This window comes from Numenius arquata, chromosome Z (assembly GCF_964106895.1).
Source record: "Numenius arquata chromosome Z, bNumArq3.hap1.1, whole genome shotgun sequence".
Taxonomy (NCBI): Eukaryota; Metazoa; Chordata; class Aves; order Charadriiformes; family Scolopacidae; genus Numenius; species Numenius arquata.
The window spans coordinates 55,766,996-55,786,936 of NC_133616.1; the positions used below are offsets into that span (position 1 = coordinate 55,766,996).

Sequence of the window (19,941 nt, forward strand, 5' to 3'; positions counted from 1 at the left end):
AAGATCTTTTTTAAAACAACATTTGCTGTACATGCAGGTTAGTGCAATGAAGGGTAATTAAGAACAGCCCGTGGGATTACAGCCCAGAGAAGAGTTTGACATACCTGTGTTGTATCACTGCAGGAAAGCAGAAATGAGTGTTGTAAAACCTTAGAGATACCATGATAAAGTATGAAAAGCTCTTACTATTCTGCAGTTCATCTTCTAGCTAAATGGCATGTTCCTGCTGCATTTTTTATGTTGCAGTGGTAAAAATGCTTTTGCAACAGTAATGAGAGAGCTACATCAGCATTTCCCTTGGTCTTGGGTCCATTATGTCATGTTAGCAATTGTATCGTACTATTCTCTGTTGCTCATGCAGTTCTAATCCTGCTTAACTCACTGGCAGCACTTGATTTTGCTGACCAAAAAATACTTGTTCGCAGCCTTGAGCAACCTTCACTTCTTTTACGTGTTGCATTGTTTTACCTTCCCCTGCTCCCCCAGTTCCCCTCATATTATTTATCTTTTGTTACGACAAATCTGAGGGCGAGCTGTGTGCCCTGAATTTTCCTGGTGGCTCTGCTCTGGGTAGGTGGAGAGATTAGTTTGTAAGTGTGTCTCAATTTTCACTACACAAAAGAGAAGCGTTTGTTTGCCTTTTTTAGTTATCTGTTCTTATTCCAGTTTTCATACTAAGCTCTGTAGGGAAAAAAAAAAAAAACCCAAACCACAGCAAAACACGTGCAAAACTGTCAACACGGTAGTGGTAGAGAAAGTGCCTACAAATCTCAGGAGATGGATAGTAATGGTTAACTGTTTGTGTTTATAAGGTGCATACAGGCTTTTTCATCTGCTGACTAGTGAGAGGAATGTAGTTCATCTAGTTGCTCACATTAAAAAGTATTTTAGGGGAGTACCTGTTATTTATGGCAGTATATTTTTGGGATACCTGTACACCTGTTACACCATATTAAAATGAGCTTGCTAGTAATTACAATATGCCTTGGAATGATCAGGTTAATTTTTTAACATGACTATTATTGGCGAATATTAATATCTTCATTTGATGTAATAAACATATAATGAGCTAAATTTCCTTAATTAGATTACAGAAACTTAGGGGAGTAGTATAAGGTTGCCTCATGCAGTTGCACTGCTTTCCTGTTAACATTTTTAAGCCATGGGACTGTATTAAAGTCCAGGGAAACAGGGAGGTCTCTGAGCTAAACAGACCTCATATTGCACAGGGCCTGCCTTAAAGATCCTCCCCAAATGAGAGTAAAGATGCAGCTTTGTCAACAAAAGTTTCTGCCTCGAACAGCATAAAAAATGCTAGGGGGCAATAAGGTTTTCCAGTTCTGTTGAGACATACGCTTTGTGTCATGGGCTTTTGTGGAAGAAAGACCTGACAGTAAACAGCCATGGGACAGGTTAATTTTGTGGTGTGGTTAATCAGGTTGTGAAGTCAGATTTACTAACTTCCACATGAAGTTTGAAAAATGTCTTCTTTTTTTCTTTTTTGCCCCCCTGTATATGCAGACATGTTGCTGGATGTTGGAGAGCATTTTGGGACCAACCATTTGCCCCTTTGAAGTTCTTTTTTGTTGAGGTCAACGGTGCTATTCACAGTAGAAAGCTCTATGCCTGGTAGCAAAATTCCTGTTTACGGCTCAGGACCATAAATTATACAATAAGCGGTAGGAGATCAGAGGAGCTTTCTGTTTTAGCATGAGGTATTGACTCTCTCACACATCTACTAATCACTAATTTGCATAGAGAAAGCATTCTTCAACATGAGCATTTTCAGTACTTAAACCACTGGTACTATGTATATGTAGATAGTGAAGATACTGATGCGTTACTGGGTAAGATAATTTAAGCAATATATAATAAGAAAAGTGAATCTCTGAACAGGGTATCTCAGTGCAAACTGTAGATGGCAAGAGTTAAATGAGTCATCTACATTTTTTATTGCTAATATAAACACTTTAGCAATGCTAATCAGTTGTACTGATTTTCTGTTTTGATTTTCCTTAATAATTAAGCAAAAGATCTGGAATGCAATCAAGTTTTACACTAGGGGGTTCATGCAAATGATTTTTTTTAATTTTAAATTTTGTTGAATGTATCCAAAAGGAAAGTTACTGAAATTGAGAATAAAAGAAAAAAAGGAAATACAGTTTACAGTTTGCATAATCAAAGTGACTATTTTCAATGAAGGAAAGTCATTTCAACATTTCACTTTGTTGAAATCATTAGCTGAAAATAGAGATGCTTTTACTGCTTTTTAAACAACTGCACATTGAATACTCTGCTGTGCAGTTCTCTGCATGAAGAGAAACAGTTACAGACCATGAAAGGTCTTTCAGCAGCCGTGATTTTTCAAGAGGGATTTAGCAAAATGGGATCATCTCTATACTGTCAGATATCTTAAATATAATAATTTCTTTTTGTGAGCTTTTTTATGCTGACTTCTGAAGAAGGTACTGTAAAATAAAACTATTTAATTTATTTTTTTGTATGGCCTAGTGTACTTTTTGTCTCTTAAAATACAGTTATTTCCGTGGCTTGATTTATTCTGCTCCATAGTATTTAAAGTAAGAAATTTCTGATTAACTTACTTTTTTAAAAATATTTGTATTATTTCAAAACAACCATAGTTATTAGAAATTACCTTCTTATTATACTACAGATTAGATGGAATGATCTCTTTTTTTTTTTTTTTTGTGATCTCTGTAGCCACATAGTGTTAAAATTTGTGTGAAAATGAGGATATAAAGTCATACATTCACTGAAAGAGAAATACAGTAGCTTAAGTCATTACCAATTGCCTATTACCCGCATTCATGCTGGCATTTGTGGGTTAATGGCCTCTTAGATTAAAGGTGTTTCAGTATGCAAATTAAAATAATTTTCTTGAAAACAAAGATAGATCTAGTCAAAGTGTTAGGATAATCTTTTAGATTTTTACATTACCTGAATTTTTTATAAGCTGAATGTTTATTCTATTTGGGAATTGTATGACTGGAATAGGAGTGGGTATTTTTGCAAACTGAATTGGGAATTCAACCTTAAAGAGCAGTTTAATGCAGCACAACATGTGAGTCTGTCTATTAACAATGTAAAGCAAAGTCATTTAAACCCTGCCTCTGATTAATTAATTTGTTTGCATGAGAATTATAGGTTAGTTAGTAAAAGCACTGAGACATTTTTTTGCAAAGCCTGAGCTCCCATTGCACCTTCCAATGCTGTCGTTCAGCAATTTGAAGAACTGATAAGGATATTATATATACATATATATATAATATATATTGCATTTATGTAATTGCATTTAAAAAACCCCATCACCGCCACCCCCTGAGTCCTGCAGAACATCTTTATATTGCTTTTTGTTCCTCTGGCTTGTATCTCTCCATGTGCTGCTGTTGCCTGGGCCCTGTAGGAAGGAGTTTATGGAGGTACCCATGTCAAGGCAGTGCCCAGATGTTAGGGCGCATCTTTTCCCAAGCAGACCCTGGGCATCACCCCCCTTGCTAGCCCTGGGCCCCCCATGCTCAGACATCCTTAGGGAGGCCAGTGAAGTCAGTGTGTCATTTTGGGGAAGAGGTTTTTATGAAAGATGCTGTTTGAAATGGGGCAGCACCTCAGTTTTTGAGAGGTCAGCGTAGGCTGCAGGAGTTGGGGGTGCTGCTGGCAGTGAGCGGAGTAGCACAAGCCCCTCCTGTGAGCAAGGGGTGTGCAGGATTTCTGGTGGTGTGTCATCAGCTGAACTTTCTACTCGTGCCACCTTGAGCGAATGCCAGTCTTTATTTTACATTTCAGCTCTGTCATTTGGTGTGAACAAACCATCACTAAATGGACTGAGCCTGGTTGCCTGCAATTTGGTGAGAGAGTGGGACCTCTAAAATATGGTTTGTTCACCGTCTGCCTACTCTGCCACTCATGTGAAACTACTCCATTTGGGTTGTTCTTCCAAAATGGGTATTAAATGGCTGCTGCTAGTCAGACAGTGTGTGTTTCTTTAAGTATCTATTGCTTTATATCTTATATATTGATTTTATATAACTCAATATAGTTTTAGCGCCTTTATTGTTTGTATAATACTGTTAACGTATTATAAATATTTTTTCTTACAGACACCTTTCTGGAAATATGGTTCTTCCTTTGAACTCCTTTTTTGGCTTCCCTGTCATACTCCTGTATCATTGGATGGGGACAACTTTACCTTTGAATTTGGAAGATCCCAATGTGTGCAGCCACTGGGAAAGGTAACATTTTCTTCTGGAAAATACGCGATACAAATTCTGATTGTAAAAATTCTGGTTCATTTTACTTGGCACATTTTAAATGATTTAAAGCTTTCGGTTGAGTGATGAACTGGGAAAAAAATTTTGCATTATTGTATGAGTAAAGTAGGTTCATGGATAAGCAAAAGACTGCTTCACACTGGGCTGCAATGCAGCCATCTTTGTACTAGGGGTTGGGATGTAAAAAACACTACAGTGGCACCATCAATGTTACACAACCATCTGGGTACAAGAAGTGAATAAAAATAGCTTTTTTCAATTAAAGTGAAAAGAAGCTTTTAATATGCAAAATATAATTAACCATATTGGAGTTTGGCCAAATTTGATTATGCTGATTCTTTCCTATTCAGCATTCACAGAATCTGAATTAAGATTTGTTGTTTAATTTTTTTGATGAGGTTCAGAAATTTATAACATACAGAAAGAATTAATTTAGTTGGTCCAATCATTCGCCCAATTTCACATTAATTTCAAAGAGATTCCCACAATGGGTAGGAGAGATTGAGCCACGAGCTTTTGCTCTACTTCTTTTCTTGTGTAAAGATTAGAGTAGTGAAACCAAGCCTTATGGTCTCATTATTATTATTATTATTATTATTATTACTATTATTATTACTACTATGCCTGTGGTTGATCAGCTGCTCCCTGAGGCAGTCTAACTGTTCACTTGAGGACATCAGTATTTCCTGCATTTAAGGTAAACTGTGTTTTATGTTTAATCACTGGGAGTGCTGCTAAGCCACTGTATATTTATTTGTGATTGCTATGGCTGAATCTTTACAAAGAAAATTTAAACTTGTATTTACATTTTTATAAAATGCCTCTATCAAAAAAAAAAAAATCACTTAAGGACTTTCCCCAGGAATTTATCTGAGCTTCATGTGAAGAATTTGGAGTCTCTGTCCCTACTATTGTGTACAATTTGGCTTGTACGACAATGTGTATATGAAGTAGCTACCATACTAAATACCTGTTTCCGGTATTCAGGCATGTGTCTGCGATCTTACTGGGTACTGTTGTATATTGTCTATGCTTTGTTTACTGTTTTTATAGAAAAATGTGGTTTTGAGGGAAGCTACAACATAGCGAAAGCAAAGTAGGAAGAAACCCCAAATGTAACTATTTAAATTGCATAATGTATTCTAAACCAAACTACTCAAAGTCTGCAGAAAGAAAAATACATCTAGCAAGCATGCCCATTTGGTTGCGTGACCTTTTTTCCTTCTTCTGCTGAGTCTCACAAACGGGGAGGAACTCTGAGTAAGCTTACCGAAACATGCACGCTGTTGCTTGAAGCAGGTGACAAAAGTACATAGGCATGAAAAAGTAAAATCCCAGATACGAGCTGCTACTGCTGTTGTCACTGGCAGTGCTATATGCTTTAAATAAATCTACCCCAGCCAGTAATAAAAAGTTTTTTACAAATGAACCGTGGTCACAGCAAGAAGGGGTAGAGTGTGCTGGAACGAAGAGCACAGAGCCTCAGGCAAGCGTCGGCACCCCACCAGCATTTTGTCAGACTTAGTTGGACAGCTGGATGGATTAGGGTCGCTTGCCTTCTTATGGACATAGGAAAAACAGGGAGTAAGTTCTGGGCAGTTAGGGAAAGTGGATCTGGATGTGTTTTCCCTCAGTACAGGTGATGACAGTAGGAAGAGGAGATTGCAGCTGTTCCCTGCAATAGGTGCTAAGAGGTCACAGAGGGCATGAGTGAAAGTGAGTGAAAGCTAGATGGGCTACATACTTAGTAAAGTGTTTTGGCTACTCCTGGGAATTAGTCCTACTACAGGAACTTGCCATGCATTCCTGTATTTTCTAACCCCCTTGTGCAACCAAGAACTGACTGACTGCCAGCACAAACAGCCTGCTGAAGAGTTTTCAAGGATGATTCAATAGTTTTCCCTTTTGCAACAGGACTGTTTCTCTTGCCCCACTGACAGCTCCAGAGGCTCTGGACTTTAAAGTGTAGTTTTATTTTTAGGAGGCTGTGCTTATAATTTGGTAGAAAATAAGAATAGGACTTCAGTATAGTACTTCTGAAAAAAAAATTAAAAAAAAAGAAATCTATGTTTAAAAATACCCAGTAAACAAAATAAGCTTTAATATTTTGTAATTTCTGATTGCTGAATAGGCTGTTTGGTGGCATAATTGTTACACTATTTTTCAGTAATTATTACTTAGGTGTATTTCTATGCTCACACCCACTTAGTATACAAATACACTGGCAGACCTTTCCACTACCAAAGAATATGTTTTCTCTATGGATACAGCTACAGTTTTAAAATGAAATTTCTCAGAAAATCCAGTGAGATTTTTCTTGGTTTTATGATAACAGAAGAAACCTCATTTTCTGGCTCTAAACTAGTTTTACAGCTATCCAGTAATGTTAGCAAAAGTTTATTGCCATTGGAGAAGATGTACTACATACTACTTCAATTTGCTGCTCATTTGAAACACAGGTGTTTTGGGTTTTTTTAAATGTAGCCTTATATTATTTTTCTTTAAATGTCTAGTAGTACTCTTCATCAAATGTATTACACAGTAGAGACATGATGGCTCTCCACATATATGTTTTACTTTGCTTGGTGGAAGAAAAACCTTTCAATTGATATTTTCTGTTTTATAAAGTTAGTTTATCATGTTTTACTTAAACTTGAACTTTCTGTGAGTTTTTGTTGTATGAGTATTTTGTTATATTTATTCCTTTCTATACCAGGACTTACTTAAGTCAGGTATAATCTGTCTGCTTTCTGTCTTTCTCTCACCAGTTATTCAGTTACAGTGCAAGAGTCATATCCACATCCTTTTGACCAAATTTACTACACCAGTTGTACTGACATCCTAAACTGGTTTAAGTGCACACGACACAGGTGATGTATAATCATTAATATTGTCAAACTGCTGATATTGTAAATATTTGTGAAGGTTTTGTGTCTGTCAAAATCGAGAATGATATGTAGGATATTTTAGCTATAATGATTAGTTTGTCTAACTGCTAATTGTCAACTGGAAAGTATGTGTCCAAGCAATGTCACATACGTTTTGTTATCAGTTTGAGGTTAATCATCTGATGGAGTGCTAACAGAAAACGAACAGGTCGGGAAAAAGCATGCAATGCACAAAATTAAATTCCCTAGACCCTGTGAGGTGTAGTTGTCAGAAATGTCATAAGAGACCCCTTGCTGCTTGCAACCTTATGTTCTGGGGAAAGCGTATGCTACTTGAAAGGAAAATAAAAAGATTTGTTAAAGAAAACTCCTTGTGCTTGCAGACAGGAAGCAAAGGGTGAATGATTAAAAATTGGTGACAGCTGTAAAAAGCATTTTCCTCAGAGAAATATGCCCATAAGTATGAACCGTCAGCAGTGGGAAAGAGTCCCTTGGGCACAGCAGCTGGAGGAGACAGATCAGTACGAGTAGTATGTAAAAAGCAGATATTGAGTCCAAAGAGAGATTACACTTTGTTTACTTATGACACCATTTATATATGAGCCGTTCTTTGCTGGGAGTTCAGACTGTCTCAGGTGTTGAGGGGATGTGTTTACTGCTTGGTGGAATATGTGGTCAGCAGCCAGGAGAGTCAGGTGGAGAGATTTACAGACACGGTGTGGAGCAGACAGGAGAGAGTGGTAGAAGAGCCCACTTCTGATAAATACTACCTGCTCGTGTCAGAAAGAAGCTACATTTTTGCAGTTCTTGATGGGTTTATGTGCTGATTCCTCTGCATGCTGCTCACCGCTGCCCTGCAGGCCTGTGTTTGGCAAAAGGCTGCCTTTTGCCTGCGAAAGCACTGCAAGAGGCGTGCAGTGCTGCCCAGGAGGTCCAAGCTCTCCGTTGAGCCCTTCCATCTCTTGCCTTAACCAGAACTTCTTTGCCCCTAGAAAACCAACTCACTCTTGGGAGGATGATCCCCAGAAGTCTTTCCCTTGGAAACTGATAGCTGTAATGATCCAGCAAACTGATTTGTATTGTCAGCCTTTAGCCTCCATAGGGGATGCTAATGGCAAAGGCAGTGATGCTCTGGTTTGCATATTAGTTAAGTAGCCAAAATCCTTAACTCTTTTCCCTGCTGTCTGGCCACCCATGGATTTAAGGCTTGTTGGGGAACCACTAGGACCCTTGAACTCAGAAACAGATAAATCAAGGTCTCTTTGAGCTTTTTTCCTCTCCTCTTCTGATATCTAAATATTTTTTAAAATGTGCAAGAAAATATACTGTTTTGTTTCTGAACCATGAATTGTACGTAACTACCATTCATTCTTTTCTTTAGGATCAGTTACCGTACTGCCTACAGACATGGTGAAAAAACTATGTACAGGCGTAAATCCCAGTGCTGCCCTGGATTTTATGAAAGCAGGGAAATGTGTGTCCGTAAGTTCACCTTCTTTTTGCTTTGAATTTCCATACGTTTATAACAATGCTGGTTTGACTCCTCTTTAATGAGCGACTTCTGGAAGCTGAGTTATGGGGGCTCAGTTATTCATCAGTGGTGCACGTGCAGCTCTTGTTGAAGTCAATTGGTGTTGTGCTTATGCAAATGACAGGATAATTGGATCTCAGATGTCTAAGTAACCCACCTTGATGTGATTCTAGCTAATGATCATATGGAAAATGCACAGCACAAGTGTCAGTGCATTTTCCAATGCGTAAATAAATACGAGGTTCAAAACCAGAAGGGAAATAGAAGGTTTTTCTCCTTAGCATGGGCTCTGGTTGAACCCCATGCTTAGCCTCTCTTGCACATACAGAGATCTGTTACAACTGTCTGAAGGTAGCAGCACCACCTTTTCGTGTGGCACATTCCCCCATAAGTCTAAAGAGGGAAGAGCTGTGTCCAGAGCCTGGGGGTGGCCTTGGCTCGGCTCCCTTTCTCTCTCTTGTACGGCCTTGTGCAGACCTAGGAAGGTCTGATTCTTAAAACAGTATTTGTTCAAGAGCATCGTAGAAAGGCAGAATGAAAATAGAGGAGGTGTTAATCCAGAGCCTTGGAAGTAAATGGTTAGTAGTTTAATATAGGGTTGTTTGAAGTTGTACAGTGTGTTGGGTAGCTAGATGCTTGTGTCGGCACGACCAAGGGCAGGGAACCTGTGGTAGGTAAGCAATTGTGAAGGACAGCATATCCTTGGAGATGGGCAAATGTGTAGGGCTAAAAATGAAATTAATTCAATAGTACTTGACTTTATTTGTACTTTATTTGTCCCTGTGAGTGCACATGTGCAGCATGGACTGCAATGGTAAGTTTTCCAGAAGTCAGGGAAACAAATCTCTCAATCGCTTCATCTCCTTGGAAAACCGGACTCATCTGGGGCAACCATTTGTCTGTTATATCATTTGTGATATTGACCTGTGAATATACTTCTATGAATTTAGGAGGCAGAAAAGGCATGCATGATAGTGGAAAATAGCTGTATCCATTCCTTGCTTTTGCATCAGTTCTTCTAGTAATGAGATTTAAACAATCTGGAGAACCTTAACTAACAATGTCAAAGGGAGTGAGGCAGTATAGTTGAATTTTTTCTGGAAATGTGGGGCCCTGTAAGAGCAGACTGGTGAGAGGCTGGAGCCTCTGGACTGCAGGGGCTGCCCTTGGGCTTGCCGCCCAGTTTTTGAAGAGGCAACCAACTGCCAAGTCTTGCCAAGAGAAAAAAGTGAAAAGCCCAGGTTATTGGGAAAGCCACAGCATGTGAGCTATTTTGGTGGCTGCTTTAGCTCCTTTCATGTGAAGCTCCATGTCACATTCCTGAGTCAAACCCGGGCTTGGCTGGTCTGCGCAGGGAGCCCAGTGGCAAGCTCCCACCCACCCAGAGCTGGACCTGGACCCAGGCACATGGGAAAGGCTAGCTCTGTAACAGCATGTTTTCAGCCAAATGCTCTAAGGCACACTGCTTTACCTGGTGTTTTTTTTCTCAGCTGAGAATGAGAAAAATGGAGTCACATTCACGGCTTTATTGTCTCCCTTACAGCTATAATGACAGCAGTGAAGCACAGAACTCCAGGTGTGGAGAAACTTGTCTAGGAAAACATCCTGTGAAATAACAGATAACAAGAGATTTGTCATTGGCGCTGGATTTTGCAACCCAGTTTAGGAGATGACAGTGCGGTGCATTAAGTTTTTGGTCTTTACCGATGAATGAGAGTCTGAAAATCACTATTAGTATGTATGTTAAATTTATTTATTGGATTAAAATGCAAAATTTTCAGCCTAGAGAAAAGGAGGCTGAGGGGGGACCTTATTGCTCTCTACAACTACCTGAAAGGAGGTTGTAGAGAGGCAGGGCTTGGTCTCTTCTCCCAAGTCACAGGCGACAGGACAAGAGGAAATGGCTTCAAGTCACACCAGGGGAGGTACAGATTGGATATTAGGAAAAATTTTTACACGGAAAGGGTTATTAAGCATTGGAATAGGCTGCCCAGGGAAGTGGTTGAGGCACCATCCCTGGAGGTGTTCAAAAGACGGGTTGACATGGTGCTTAGAGACACGGGTTAGTGTTTTGTTTTTTTTTTTTTTTTTTTTGTCAGCGTTAGGTTGATGGTTGGACTAGATGATCTTGAAGGTCCCTTCCAACCTAAATGTTCAATGATTCTATGATTCTATGCAAATAGTTTCTTAATTTGTGTCTTTCTGCTTGTTGGGAGGTACATACTGAAAGTGACCAACAGGATTGATCAGTATCCCTGGAAAATTGTACCCTGTGAATGTCATAACACATCACACTATCCTCATTTATATCTTTGTTTTGCAGCAGTTCCTGGAATTTGAAAGCAGAGCAGTAAGATATTTGATTTAAAGTGTTTTGAAAAAGCAATGTCAAAATGATATTTTTAAAAAAACAACTTTTTAGCAAAATGGATCTGTCTGACATCAGATTGGCCATTTTTTTCAACCTTTTTATTTTTATTGTGTATGTATTAGACTTACAATAACCAATTTCTAACTACTTTTTTTTATTGTATGAGCATATATGAATGTTCATATTTAATTGTAAGTGGTATATAATAATAATAAAGAATGATAATAATTAATTAGTATAATTTTTGAAGTATATAACACTTCAGAAGTTGCATAATTCTTGAAGTATATAACAAACTGATCATAAGAAGTGTGATGATGAGTCTCTTGTGTGAATACAGCTTTTACATAGCTACAGTATATGTAGTAAATTCTGTATTAACATAGTAATACTCAGAAGCTTGTAAATTCAGATCACATTGGATGACCTAATTTTTTACTGTTATTACATAAAAAGATGCCAAATTCTGGTACTCAGGACATATCTGCTCTGACTTCTGAAGCAATTTTGGAAAGCTTCAGACTTTGAATTTTGTAAAAATAAAGATTCTTCAGTGGAGCTAACTACACATTTATTTGATTCAGTAATGGTTGACCCTGGAAGGCATTAAGAGACCTTCAGTCCTCATGTTCTTGAACTGGAGCTGAGGATTCAGGGCAAAGGAGGAGTTCGATAGTTAATAGAAGGTGGCAAATATTTCATGCTTCCCATTGTTTCAACCAACTTTCTTCATAGTGAACTTTTACATAGTAGATGATGCTTTCAAATGGGGCAACTAGAAATACTTTCAGCTGCTGTTGCTTGTGAAACTGTGGGCTTAGAATCCTTTTGTCACCTCTTTGGTGTGTATTTTGAACTATATTTTAGAGGTCTGATCCTATAAATGTTTCTAGCTTGAGTATTTTACCACTATCAGTAGTCTTCTTCCAATGATACTGTAGAATAATTCCCTTAACCAGTCACTGGTCCCCTAGAGGTAGTCCTTACCAGTGGTAGTGCCACTTCACTACCTATGGGGGAGAGAGAATTGTTTGTCACTGCATAAAGAAGTGCAAGAATGTGCCAGCCTCATATTGCTAAAGTCTCTAAATGTTGTATTTGCAAAGAAAAAGAATGGCCAACAGCCAGAGAAAAGCACTGGCTGAAATATAAGGGGTTTTTTTAGTCTTATGGAGTCCAGTCTGAATTACACTGTATGCAATTAATGTTTAGATCTGATGGACTTTCTGAGGTGATCTGGAAGCAGTTTATATGCAGATACAAAGAAAAAATCATTCTGTTAAGTTCTGTAAAGAAACTTACTCCTGGCCTCAGAATGTCCATACCAGGTTGAGTAATTGACTTAGTCTCTCACTTATTCAAAATAATTTACTGTCACTTATGTCCTAATGTCAGTGTCAATACCTAGGAGATGTAGCAGATGGATGCTAGGCTGAGCTACAGACAGAGAAGTTTGTACAATTTTTTTCACATTTACAAAGTCCATTGAATTTTTAGCATGTTTCTGAAATGAAAGAATTCAAAGACTTTTAAGATGTCTTCTGGTGGCTTTCTTGTAGATTCATCCATGTGCAGAAGGTAGGTTGATCCTAGTAGCATTTTGGTAGCTTGAACATTAACTTCACATACAGTTTTTGACAGAGTAGCACATTTCTAAGAATTTTAAAGGAGAATTATGCTGATTGAATTTCCTCTAGATATGAAATAGAAAATAAACCATTTATCTTAATCCATAACTGGGTATTACTCACTTTAATAGCAACTATTCATCAAGCATAGGAAAAAAGGATTAATCAAAGGATATGTTCTAGCATACAGCACGGAAGTGAAGATTTCATCTGAAAAAACACATTTATAATGTAGTTTAAAAGATTAATGAGTTTTATTTGGCATGATAAGTGCCGAGGGACCTTATTTTAATTACTTTTGAGGAAGTTGAAGTTAAACCTTGTGAAATAGGTAGAAGAGGTTGTTTTTTTTTTTCTGTTTCTGTTTTTCTGTTTTCTGTTTCTGATATATTTCTTCATTTTCTCTTTTTAAAGACTAGGTATCCAAATCAGGATAGAGTCCTATTAGCAGAAATGAAGCATGGTCAGACATGTAGTACGGTTTCTTTTGTAGAAGGTCTTTTATCTGAAAGAAATAATATGGAGATCTACTTACAGTCCAAAAGCAGGCCCAGTTCAGATACTGCTCCAGTCTTGCTAATATGAATTGTCTGTAAAGTTGATAGGAATTTTATTTAATAGACATCAGGTATGAAATCTCATGAAATCAGGTATGATTTCAGGTATCTGCTCATTTGATGATGTGATTAATTTGTTTAAAAGGGGGAAGACTAATTGAGAAACCATAGTTGATTCTCCTGGTCATTTACTTACGTGCAAAATTACAGAGAAAATATTTCAAGCTTTGTTTATGTTAATTGATTTATGCCTGGCTTTTCAAAATGAAAAAGCAGTAGATCTTAAATGCTAATTCCTTTTTAAAATATTATTACTAGAAATTTTGCTGTAGCTTCTTTTAATGTCAGATAATGCAATGCACAGCTGTCTAAGCGTTGTCTGTGGTGACTTATAATGAAATAAAACTCATGTCACTTTCTTAATCACGGGGAGCAAATTTATAAAATGCCATTCAGAAATTTCAAGTCTTACGATGTTCCACTCTTCGTATATGCTCTAGTGCTGAAGTGGAACTCGTATGAGGAGCAGGAGTTACTCCACTCAGCTGTAACACTTTAAGTAGGTGTAGCATGGCAGAGGCAATCTGCATTGGCACGGCAGGCGGTGTGCTGTAGCCCATCAGCATATAAGTAGGCATTTGAATTGCAATCTTCTCTTGAGCTGGAGCACCATCTCCCTCTCTTCGTTGGTATCAGTACTAGACACGTGATGAGTGTTTGAAAGTGGCAACTTGACCTAAAATTGTATTATACGTTCTATGCCTCTAGCACGACTGGCTCAATCCCCCTGGTGCGAGCTCCCCTCCTGAAGCTGTGGTGCTAGGGCATGTCTGCGAGCGCGTTGGCCAAGTCCTTGCCTCACATTGCTTTCAGCTCGCTGTAGCAGTGGTGTCCATGGCCTGGGTGGGTCACACACATCTTCTCATGTCGATTCGCTTTGCTGAGCTTCCTCAGCAGGGCGTGTTTGTTCAGCTGGTAAGAGAAGTAACAGAAGCTGGTAGCAGTGACTGCAACCGGGGTGGGAAGGGAGCTCAAGCAGCCTGGTGGACTTGTGTCCGGTGGATGGGGCAGCTCCTCCCACGGTACAGAAGGGCCACTGCATGGAATTGCACACACAACAGCAGATATTTTACAGGTACTTCAAGCTGCCTGATACTCTATAATCAGAAAGAGTGAATCCACCTTTTCGTTTTTTAAGAAAACGAAAGGATATGATCCACTGAAATAGACCTGTAAGTTGGACGAGGCAAGATTTTAGAGAAGAATTTGAAGGAAACAATAAGACGCAGAAGAAAAGGGGAAATGAGATGTAAAAGGAAGTACACAAGAGTAAACTCGGATTGCTTTTCATGTGATAACTGATTTTTGCCTTACAAAAGAAGATATGACTTACGTAATTTAGCGCTGCCAGTGAATTTTTGGTGCTTCATTACACTGCTTAGTACCAAAAAGACTTCATGTTAAGTTTTTCAGCTGCACTTGCATGTAAGTATTTTCTTATATCATGTCCAACAATTTCATAAAAAACCAAGAGAAAATAGTTTCTCTGTCCCTGATGTCATTCATGTCTTTTCAGCTTGTTCCAGTGCTTTTTGTGTTGTCCCCACCTTACACTCTTTTTGTAGGTCGTGTAGTAAATTTCGGTTCTCTTATCCCCATGTTCAGTGTGATAACGTTTTTTTTACAGATGCTGTCTCTTAGGGATATTAGCTCGGATTCAGTTGCCAAGAATCAGTTAGCCCATAAGGTGTACTTGTCTAGAGAATAATTTCTATATATGCCACATATGTGCATAATTATAATTTATCTTCATTGAATTTATTTGAAAGCAGCAGTAATTGTATTATACAACTTCTTCCAGGAGTCCTTAGCCCATATTTCTTTATCTTTAGAGTCAGCAGAGTTTTGGCTGTCAAAATCCTCAACACTGTTATTTATAGATAAGTTCTGTAGAGACTTAGTAGTGGTAGCCAGTTTTGAAGAGTTGTGTTTGATTTACGTTACACTACTGTAAAACTGAAACACCACCCCAGTGGCCGAAGAGAACCTACTGTTGCTTTTTGCTACTGTGGATAAGAAGGGAATACAGCTCTAATTTGTGAAATGACTCTGCATTGTAAACACTCTGATCCAAAGTTTCGCCTCTCATACATTTGTTCTAAGACAACTCTATTTTATTATTGGAAGTATTTGATGATCATTTGCCACAGCACCATAGCGTATGCTGTTATATAGGGATTGTAGGAAGGACCTACATGCTCAGCATGGTGTGAGGGGCAGTGCAAGGAGATGCTCAAAGAGCTTCTTCTGTATCTCTTCCTGGGTCCAGTTTCTTACAATGTGTTGATTTTCGTATTTTTTTCCATCTATCTCACAGTGTATGTGATGGAATGTCACTTTATTGTATTTAACCTTAGTGCTCAGGAAGTCGGGTTGGGTGTGTTGCTTTTCACTACGTTATTCATACACATGCACATGCAGAGACATGTACATGTACAGCTACCCTCTGTTGTCTTATGGCTTACTAGTGAGATTTTTCACACATTTAGTTTAGGGAGAGCTTCAGTGATCACGGCAGCACTTACTAGGCAAGAACCTTCAAAGATACGAGTAATTCATGTCTAGTTATAAGACTAATGGAAAATTGTGATGTATTATTTAGGGTAATTCTTTTATAATAAATAAATAGAGAACAATGAAATAGCTTTGTATTAATATTTTGTATCATCTAACATTTAAAAATTCATGTTCTCCCTGTTAATTTCTAATGAAGATCATTTTAATGCATATCTGAAAAGTATCTTATTAGAAATAAACGTTGAGACTGAAAATTAAAGGCTGTAAAAATAGGCAATTAATGGCGGGGAACCCAGATAATACAAGATTTTAATATTATATATATGATGGTTCTCTGTGTGGCTTTCCTTTTCCTTGGCCACAAAAAAATATATAGATGACCAATGTGCTTCATCATGTTTAATTAGGAAAAAAAACAGGACATTTTGCAAGTATTTTTCCTAATTACTGTGGAGCATTTTCAATCCATTCAGAACGTAAACGATTCACATATAGTCCCATTAAACTTCTTGTAAACACCAACTTTGTCTTTTTTTCCCATTGTTCACCTTGTATTCATTGGTATATCAATCGGATTGATGTCATACTTTCTCTGGAAATGTTGGTACAAAGAAAATTCTCATCCTGTGCACATTTTAAAAGTTTTATTATTGTTCAAACTGGAAGGAAAGTATTACATTGTATATATTTTGGAAAGTTAAGGGTATGTTCTTATGTTCATGATGAATGTCATGCCAGGTTACCAGTTGCTGGTTGCAGATTCTTGCTTTTCAGTATATTGTGTTTTGAGTCAATTACATCGACATGCTGGATATTGAAGCCATTTCAAGTTTTTCTTAAAAGTTTCAGATAAAAACTGTATTTCAGAGTAAACCTTAGCTGTAGAAACATGTGCTTGCAAATAAAAAAAAAAATTATAAAGAAAAGTTTCAAGGAGCTCTGCTTAGCACTTAGAATAAAGGTTCAGTGATTCATAGGGTTTCTATCTCATGCCTTACCTTAATCATCATCACTGTTTTGTTGTGCTTCATTTGAACTGTGCAACCATTCAGAAAAATCAATAGTAAAATACTGATGTGTTGCAAATTGTATTTTATCCATGCCATTGCAAGAGAATCCCTCTTTTAATGCATGCAGAAGTTCTTCTATTTTTCTTGGTGTGAGAAGTTGCTTCAGAAAATCACAAGGGCTGAGGTTGGAAGGGACCTTCAGGAGTCATCCAACTTCCCTGCTTAGTCAGGGCCACCTCAAGTCTCTTGCCCAGGATCATGGTCAGATGCGTTTCCAACCTATATCATACTATTTTACATACTATACATCAGATACTCTTTTTCATTAAATATGGACTGTTTTCTCTTTGTTAAATGCAAAAGCATTTCATAGAATCATAGAATAGAATCATAGAATGGTTAGAGTTGGAAGGGACCTTAAAGATCATGTAGTTCCAACCCCACCTGCCATGGGCAGGGACACCTCCACTAGATCAGGTTGCTCAAAGCCCCATCCAGCCTGGCCTTAAACACTTCCAGGGATGGGGCATCCACAACCTCCCTGGGCAACCTGTTCCAGTGCTTCACTACCCTCACAGTAAAGAATTTCCTCCTAATATCTAATCTAAACCTCCCCTTTTGAGGAGCACCAATGTGGTTTTAGTTGGAGTCTTCAAACTTAGGAGAAATAAGAGAGAGTGAAGTAAAACTTATTTTGAAGAGATGCCTTCAAATGTTAACACACTGTTTATTTTGCTTTTAAACAATATTTGAGACATGAAAGATCTAGATGGATTAGGAATAAGTTTCGAATATTTTTCCCAGTGCTAGGACTTCTTCTTTAATTCTGTTTTTCTTTCCTTCTCTGACAGCTCATTGTGCTGATAAATGCGTCCACGGTCGTTGTATTGCTCCCAACACCTGTCAGTGTGAGCCTGGCTGGGGAGGACCCAACTGCTCCAGTGGTGAGTTTTCACCTGCTTCTGTCTGTCTTGTGCTCTTTCCATGGTGTGTCCTCTCTTTCGGGCGGGTTATCATCAATCCTGTGCTCGGGATCCTGCTTTCTGGCCAGAGAGAGTTGTTCTGAGTTATCAGGTTACTCAGCATGACCTGGTTTTTCTTCATTTACTTGCAGACGACGTTACCCTGTAGCAGTGCTAAATGTCATGAGCTGTTTTGTGGTCAGAAACATGCCAGGTGATACAGAACTTAGTATCTGGAGTAAAATAAATAAAATTATATTTTAACTGTAAGAAAATCTCTATTTTTTTTTTATTTTCCTAACACGTAAAGAATGCCAGGTCATTTTTAAAAGCGACGAGCAAAGCCACGCTCACAACCCTCTCCTCCGTTTTCCCCCTCACTGCGTTCCCCACATTATTAGTTGGTCCCTGTCTGCTTGGTCTCTTTTCTGTTCTGCTCTCACTTCCTAGTCACGTTTCTGCAACTTTCTTCCCCTTGCCCGTCGCCGTGCGAGTGCGTGCAGGGGAGGAGGGGGGCAGGAGAGGAGTGCCGAGGAGGGCACAGGCGGCAGGAGAAAGGGGCAGGCTGGCTCCTTTCCTGCTTGGCGTGTGGGTGCAGTCACATGCAGCCCCACGAGCAGGTGGCCACCCTTAATAAAGAAATTATGAAGATCCAGGCCATCACACGCTTGGTGCAAGAACATAGCAAAATGTCAAAAACACCCAGCAGAGTAGTAAAATAATATCAGTTCATGACCTTTTCAGTCACTGCTGTTTTCTGTACTCTTTGGGTGTAAATCCAGGCACTGCAGGCTGCAGTAAGGCAATAAGGTTGGGACAGAGGGCAGAAACCCCCCAGTGGCAGGGCTGGCGTGTTGGTGCACTGTCCCTTCCTCTGTCAAAGGTAATCGTTTGTGCAGACCATGAATTGTTGTTTTTTCTTCCCTTTGGCTGAAATAGAGTTGTTAAAGGAGAATTTGTTATGCTAAACAACTGATATCCCTCAACAAGGGTTTCTCGGAGTAATTCTTGGGTTTTTTACTCATCATAATTTGTTGCTTATTCCATCTTTCTGTTCCCGTTTGTAAGGTCTTTGGAAGTGTAGTATTTAGGCTAACATTACAACCATGTACTTCGTTACAATCAAGTTCAAAGTTCCTCCACTTGAAAGGAGCATATTTTAGTCAACAATGAAAAAAAAAGTTTACAGTTTAAATTTCACAGACCATATAAAATTCCAATTCATAAAAAGGAGCTTGATGTCTTGCAAAGATACTATGCTGCTAGTTTACTTAATATGGGATTCCTTCAAAGATAACTGTGAAAAACCTAGATCATCAGCAGGACAAAAATAATACAGTTCCATTTTCAGCCTTGTTTTTTTTCTCTTAAAAATAGAGAAATGTTCTTTTTTTTTTGCAAACAAGGTGCTATAGTGACTCTTCATCTGGAACTGGTCTGTTGTTCAGGCAGCCTTTTTTGTGAAATTCGAGAGAGAAAGATTACATGAGGAAGAATTTAACCAGTTAAAAATTACTACATTTTTTTGTATAGTCTTTGTATATACATGTGATTCTTTCAATGAGTATCTGGTCATTGAAGTCTGAAGAAACACTATGTTTTGTGAAAGGCATAAAACTGAAAGAGTTAACAATGCAATGTTACTGTAACAATCATAATCTAGTGTGCTGAATTGTCAAAAGAGATTGTCAAAAAATATTTTCTTTCTTTGTGAAAACCTTATGTATCAAGCTCTTCTGTAACTAATCAAATGTGCAGAAGAAATGCATATCACTAGAGAAGGTAGAAGGGGAAGATACCATTATTTATTGAGATTTCCAAGTTCGAAACTCGCTGAAAGGGCACTTTAGATGAGACAGGAACCTCTAAATCTGTCTTTGGAAATAATCCTTCCTCTCACAGGATTTTCTAGAGTCCATTTCCTTTACCTGTCTGCTATAATTCATTTTGAACACATGTGCAGCTCTTTTCCTCCACTTCTTCCTCAGTTGGTTGCCTTTGGTTGCTTGTCACAGCTACCTCAATAGCAAAAATACTTTCTGGTGGGTGTACACAACAGGCCAAAGCTGAAAGAGCCTTTGTCCGTGTACCTTTGAACACTGTGATCTCTGGAAAGCTTGGTGATCCT

At 38.4% G+C, this 19,941-nt stretch overlaps 1 protein-coding gene across 2 annotated transcripts in view; it reads left to right on the plus strand.

Moving 5' to 3' along the window:
- Positions 1–4,134: 4,134 nt before the first annotated feature.
- Positions 4,135–19,941, plus strand: part of MEGF10 (multiple EGF like domains 10) — a 75,653-nt gene continuing 59,846 nt past the window's right edge. For both annotated transcript variants that reach the window (XM_074165724.1, XM_074165725.1), the window contains exons 1-4: positions 4,135–4,250; positions 7,058–7,159; positions 8,559–8,659; positions 17,703–17,795. In XM_074165724.1, the coding sequence (XP_074021825.1) occupies positions 4,135–4,250; positions 7,058–7,159; positions 8,559–8,659; positions 17,703–17,795 (412 nt within the window). The remainder of the gene's footprint in view (positions 4,251–7,057; positions 7,160–8,558; positions 8,660–17,702; positions 17,796–19,941) is intronic.